This window comes from Anguilla anguilla, chromosome 18 (genome assembly GCF_013347855.1).
Source record: "Anguilla anguilla isolate fAngAng1 chromosome 18, fAngAng1.pri, whole genome shotgun sequence".
NCBI lineage: Eukaryota > Metazoa > Chordata > Actinopteri > Anguilliformes > Anguillidae > Anguilla > Anguilla anguilla.
In genome coordinates, this window is record NC_049218.1 from 21182180 (window position 1) to 21188687 (window position 6508).

At 43.4% G+C, this 6508-nt stretch overlaps 1 protein-coding gene across 1 annotated transcript; it reads left to right on the forward strand.

Annotated features, from left to right (window-relative positions):
* The first annotated feature begins 1950 nt into the window (after positions 1 to 1950).
* LOC118217602 (Hermansky-Pudlak syndrome 6 protein-like) lies at positions 1951 to 5330 on the forward strand. Its single transcript, XM_035399508.1, has one exon. It carries the CDS (start codon positions 2325 to 2327, stop codon positions 5106 to 5108), a length of 2784 nt encoding a protein of 927 aa, XP_035255399.1. The 5' UTR covers positions 1951 to 2324; the 3' UTR covers positions 5109 to 5330.
* Positions 5331 to 6508: the final 1178 nt, after the last annotated feature.

Below are 6508 nucleotides of genomic sequence, written 5' to 3' on the forward strand. Positions count from 1 at the left end.
TATATCTCCTTCCTTTCTGGTCCTCTCGTCTCCTTTGGATCTGGAAGCTGGTAACTGGCTAACTTTTATTTATTCATTCATTCATTCATTCAATACAAAAGCATCAAGGCATATAATTACACAAAATCTGTACGAGATGAGCAATCATATGTTTTTTTTTCGTCAAAACGATATCAATAAAAAATACAATGAAAGGGGTCAGAAAGTAATGTATCAAGAGTCAGGGCATATTTGTACTTAATAATTATTTTCAGTTTTTCCAAGAACACAAAATCAATTTTTTGAAACTTAGAGAGCTTTTGATAAATGTACATTTATGTAGCCAAAGTGATACTTTGATCCAGTGTTGGACTGAGATCCAGAAATCACTTGAAACTTCACATTCATATGGTTGAATGGTTTGGTTGGTTGGAACAGTTGCACATTTGCTTGTTTCTATGTCTTGGTTACAATTCTGACAGTCAGTGATTTCCAGATTAAATTTTAGACTCAGGAATTCATTAGCAGGATATATATTAGTCAGATTCTTAAAATGAACTTCTTTGTATGTACAAGGGATCGGGTAAGAGATGCAGTTAATTCAAATTTTATGAATAACATTCATTCATAATCTTGTAATATGTTACCTCTTTTTATAGGGCGAGAACACTATTTTGTTAAATCATTTCATGATAGCATATTTGCATTTCTTATCTCTGATTAACTAAAAGGAAGCAAGGGGGTTGAATACATATGCAAACTGGAACTGTCTTTTATTACTTACACAAACATTTCAAAACAATACCTTTTCACTTTGACAAAATACAGTACTTTGCATCAAACAAAAAAATCCCAAGTAAATGCATTCTGAAATGACTGTAGCAGAACAAAATGTGCAAAAATTCAAGGGGGCCCAAATACTTTTTGGAGCCACTGTCGTTTCCTTCTGTTCGGGTAATGTAGTGTGATTGGTAATTTTGCTTGTACACTGAGTAACAGTTTTGTTTGCTGATGTATCCCCCATCCCCCTGTTGGACAATAATCTGCTCTGGTGTGGCCTTTTCCATAAGAGAATTGCATTACAGTTGTGTATGACAACATTTCCTCAGTGCAAATTCCAGACCACAAAATGCCCCATGAACATACAGTGAGCTTCGTAAATATTCTGTACAGTGACACTTTGTTGTTTTTTTACTACTCTGGATGTGCAATGAAAAAGTGAGGTAAAGATCTAGATTGAAAATGGTAATGAAGCACATTGTAAATGGGTCTGCTCAATTGGTTTCTCATTAGTCTGAAAAAGCATTACATTTAAATATGAAATACACATGACAGCCTATGTATAAAATGTTACTTGCATTGTTGAAAATAAGCCCAATTATCATTTAATGATAAGACATGTATTTCTAAAAATATCAAAAGTGATTTACGTGTCATCAAGCAAATTAATTAAATGTTTTAATGTTTCACATCGACCTGAGGACCTGAAAATTAATTTATTTTTATGAGTTTAGATTTCAGATTACTCAGGGCTGCACAAATTGTCAAAATGTCACTAGATAGTGCAACAAGAGTGAGAGTGTTTTTGAAACCAGAAAAGTTCTTCATTTGATCGCTTTTGCTCTCTCATTCGTGTGTATTTGTAAAGCATAGAGCTGACAAGCTCTCTCCACAGCATGCTATAGGAGCTGCCATCTGCCTTTGAGGAAGGGGGCATGGCCAGTATGGCTAATTCTTGGCTGATGAGGAATCTTATATCAGCCATCACCTGACCACCTGATTTTACATGCCTGAAGACACCAGGATTGAGCTGTGAACTTTTGCTCTTGTTACATTACATTACATTACAGGCATTTGGCAGACGCTCTTATCCAGAGCGACGTACAACAAAGTGTATAACCATACAAGTATGACGAAACCCCTAGAGTGATCGCAATCGAAAAAACCCAATTCCCTTCCACACTCTCAATATTCACAGAAAAGCCCCCGACACAAGATTTACGCTTCCTCATAACGTCAGATCTAGGTAGTTTGAGGTTATTTGTGGAAGCGATGCCAGGTTTCTACCCGGAAGTACTTGTAAACATTGTAACATTAATTTGGCGTATTGAAAAGACGAGCGTTGTTCTGTCTTCTTTGCCATCTGATAGCGTTAATGTATAGGCTATACTTATATGTGTATTTCGAGTATATGTGACAAAATACAGACTGTCCTTCCTCATCTCCTCCTTGGTGGTTAAAAACAAATAGTGTCCGGATATAGACAAACTTGATGTCAAAGGTGAACGAATCATGTGTAGCTAGCTAGAGAACGATTGTTAGCATCCAAGCTACAGATAAATCAAATGAACATTAAATATGGCCAGGTTGTTAAGTTAGCTACGAACCTGAAATACAGTTTCCTTGAAAGAGAACAAGCGGACATAATACAGCATGAAATTCCTGAGCAGCATTCTCACGGGATTCACGTCACATTGAAGCTACGCTCGGAATTCAGAATTCAATGTATTTTCTCCTTCCCTGTAAAACATTTCTTCGTCCGCATTGTAAACATGAAACGGCTTACTGTGGAACTTTTAACAGACTTTAACGATTTTACCGGAGGTAAAGATTTAAGTGACTTTTTAAAACGATGTTATTCAGATGTTACAAGTAAGAACGAACTGTTCGACATTCGCCTTAGTCCAGATGGACATCACATACATGCTATTCGCCGTAAAGCTAAGACTGAACTTATAACTTTTGACAAATGTCGAAGAACTCGTGTAATACAAGACAAAACACATCTAGATTCAGGCTTGACGAGGACAGTGCCCCTTTCTGATCTTATCTATTTGGAATGTGGCAGCAGGGACGGTGATTCAGCTGTTCTGGCGGTGGTATTCGAGAATGGAAAAACGGAGTTCTGGAAGTACTCCGAGCGAAAAGGAGGCTGGAATTTGCTACAGACTTCTGATTTGTGTAAAAGCCCAAGAGCAAAAATCTTCTCCGTTTGCGCAAGCGCCACTTGCATTATCTGGTGCGAAGAGAGAGACCCCTCCAAGAGCTCTTCAGCTCTCAACGCTACTGGCAGTAAATTCAGGTACTGTATCTGCAAACGAAATTACGAGATAGGGGATGTATGTGTTCGTTTAGGAGGAGCTAAAGTCTTATTGCACAGCAACCCCTGTTATAGAGTTATTACCTCAGGAGACAATGCTTATCTGCTGCCGGAGGTTAAGGAGAATTCTCTTGCTGGTGGCATTACCAAGGTCTTTCTCACATGGTCCCTGCAGTACGGCACAGTAGCTGTCAATAGTGCCTGCCAGGGGGCCCTTATGAGGAAACACAAGCTGACTAGCAAGGACTCTGATTTCAAGGTACTGATATCAGAGTGTATGGGTGCACGGTCAACTATTAGCCCCGTGGAAATATGCGCCTGTTCCCCTGCGGAACATGGCGGCCTGCTGCTCCTCCTCAGCTCTGGCTGGGTCAGCGTGCTGCAGAATGACGGAGTTTTGCGGCAGGTCTACAAGCTGGCTGACAACTGCCTGCCGAGCTGTGGTGCTGACAGCAGCATAAGCATCCACGGGGATGTGCTGGCCCTGACACTCAAAAGCACCCTCTATCTTATCGACGTCCGGTGCGGCTTGGAGCTAGAAAAAATATCCTTGAAAACAAGGGGGGTCCTCTTTGACAGCTGCCTGGAGAGCTGCACCATTCACCTTCTGTGTGAATCTGGGCTGTTTGTGATTAGACACAGGGACTTGGAGTCTGGTCAAAAACTTGTGGGTCATTCCGAAAGTCTCAGACTGGGCTCAGTCCTGGTGGAGGCTGTGTTTGAAGAGGCTTGCAGGTACTACCAGCAGAGGAGCCTGAGCAGCACCCAGCTTACTGTGGAGAAGCTAAAAAGCTGCGAGCTGTTCCAAGCCCCCATTGCCCTCTCCTCCATCCTCAGAGACTACCTGAGCAGCAAAAAGACCGGCAACAACCCAGCACTGGAAGCCGGGAGCTACTCTAAGCTGCGGTTGTTGCTGGAAACCAAGCTGCAGAGTCTAGTGGCTCTAGAGGACTTGAAGATGGCAGTGGTGGGCTCCTCAGACAGGGACCTGGAGGGCCACTGTGAGACCCTAGTACAGAAGGAGGTGAGCAGGCTGCTGAGCTCTGAGATGGACAGGCAGAACATGCTCTATCTGAATCGCATCTTCAGCACGTTCCCGTCACAGGCCTGGCAGGCACTGCAGTCTGTCTTCCAGCTTCGTTGCAAGGGGGATGGATCCCTGTCAGCTGAGGCCCCTTCTGAGGTGTGGAAGACAGCCCTGAGCCCCACCCATTACCCTGCCCAGGCTGCCAACCTCCACCCCCAGCCAAGCGATCCCGCTGCCAACGCAGCCGTGCCCGTCTTTGAGCTCCTCTGCCGCTCCTTTTTCCACTTCCAGCCCTGCTGGCTACCCCGCTTCGTGGAGCTGGCACAGCAGCAGGCCAGCTCCTGCTCTTCTTCTTCCTGGAGCTGTTTGGTAGAGGAGACCCCAGGGAGCGCACCTCTGTATAAGCGGGCTCTCTCTGTGCTCCCCGGGAACAGGGAGTTTTGGGACCTAGAGGTGGAGCTGCTACTCTGCAGCCGGAGGCCCAAAGCGGTCATGCAGGCCCTGTGGATCCTGATTCGCCGGCAGCAGTGGGGGCGCGTCACCCAGGTGGCCCAAAGCTTCAGCCGGCAGAGCCCTCTGCTCAACAAGGAGATATTCACAGCCCTGCTGTGTGAGGTGACACAGCACCGGGACTTGGACCCCAATCTAGATCTGCTTTGGGCTCTGTGCCCTGAAGACCTGACAGTGGTCAGCATCCTCGACATAGTGCTGAAGAACCTTCCAGCTTCCGTGCAGGGCGGGGCACCCTACCCGGCCCAGAGCACGCAGCTCACCATAGGCTTCCTCAAACCACTGCTGCGCAAAGTGCTCCAGAGAGAGACCAGGCCCAGCTGGAGGTATGTGGACATCCTCCAGTCTCCGTATTGCCCTCCCCCCACTCCCCCCCGCGAGGCCAAAGGGCTGCCCAGGGCCCTGACGGACCGTGCTATGGACCTCCATGACCACATACAGAACACTATGTCCTCTGGGGCAAGTGTGATGCCTCAGCCCCCTCACGTCTAAACCCCTCCACTGGTGCCACTAGCTATCTGGATGACTCCTCTCTCCCTTTTTTGTGAGGGAGGGTCATTACTGAGCATTTAAACCTCTGCCCCACCTAAACCTTAAACTTCTGTCCACAAAGGACTTTCCATTCCAAAGTTTTAAAAATCTGTGCAAAGTCTAGTATTGTCAGAGCCCATCACAGTGAATATTAATTTTGATGATTTATTTTGAGAAATGTTTTTTTTTTTTTTGTTTATCTCATCTCACTTAAGAGTAGATATTCATAATTTTTACATTTTTAAAATAGAAGTGTGGCTTTACAAGAAATGTCTATATTCACTTACACCTTAGGGATACCTGAAGCTGGATTTTCTGGTTGATTGCTTGTCATTATTACTTCACAGTCCAGACAGACTGTATTTCTTCAGTCTGCACCTCTCTTTTTTACGACAAAACACACATCATACCTGTTTTTTTGTAATAGATGTGCGGCACTTAATATTGATTGTGGTATCATAATTGCAGGGTTAACAAAAGACTCATAAGACAATCTTTGTACCTCGATGGGGTGCCAGTTTTATAAAAATGGCAGTGTTTAACTTTTTCTAATGGCAGGGTCACTCTATGAGAAGTCATGCAATTCCACACTTAAATTTAGGGCGATTTCACTGCTGTTAAACTCAGAAAAGGGTCATTTTTGGCCTGAGGGCAAAATGAGGGTTAATTGACACTTGCATAACTGCATTCAGTGGCATACATTTGTGTAGGTATTTATGTTGCGTTTTTGAAAGAGCTTGTTTTGTGTGTGCTTGCGTTACAGAGAAAGTGCTTTGAGAGTTTTTTCCTAGGTTAACCTTGAAAAAAGGAGGACCATGTTTATTGCAGAAATTTACAGAATCGTTGCTTAGCGGCTACTTTCTTTTCATGGACTCAATGGATATCTCTTTTTGTATCATTATTTTTACACCTGTGTCTATAGATGTATATTTATGTGTTATTTAATGACAACTGGTGAGAATAAAAAAATGTAGAGAACATAAAACTAGAATTTTTAAACACCTCATAAGTGTATATAAAGCGTACATTTGAGCCGACTGTGCTTGTCATTATTATGGTAATGTCATCTTCCAGGAGGACAGTGTCCCCATCCACAGGGCATGAGGGGGTCACTGAATGGTTTGATGAGTATGAAAATGATGTGAATCGCATGCTATGGCCTTCACAGTCAACCCAGTTGAACACCTATGGGAAATTTGGAACCGACATGTTAGACAACGCTCACCACCATCATCAAAAGTATTTGGCCCCTTCCTGAATTCCTCTATTATTGCATATTTGTCAAACTGAATGGTTTCAGATCTTTAGACAAAATGTAATAATAGACAAAGGGAATCTGAATAAACACAAAACACATTTTA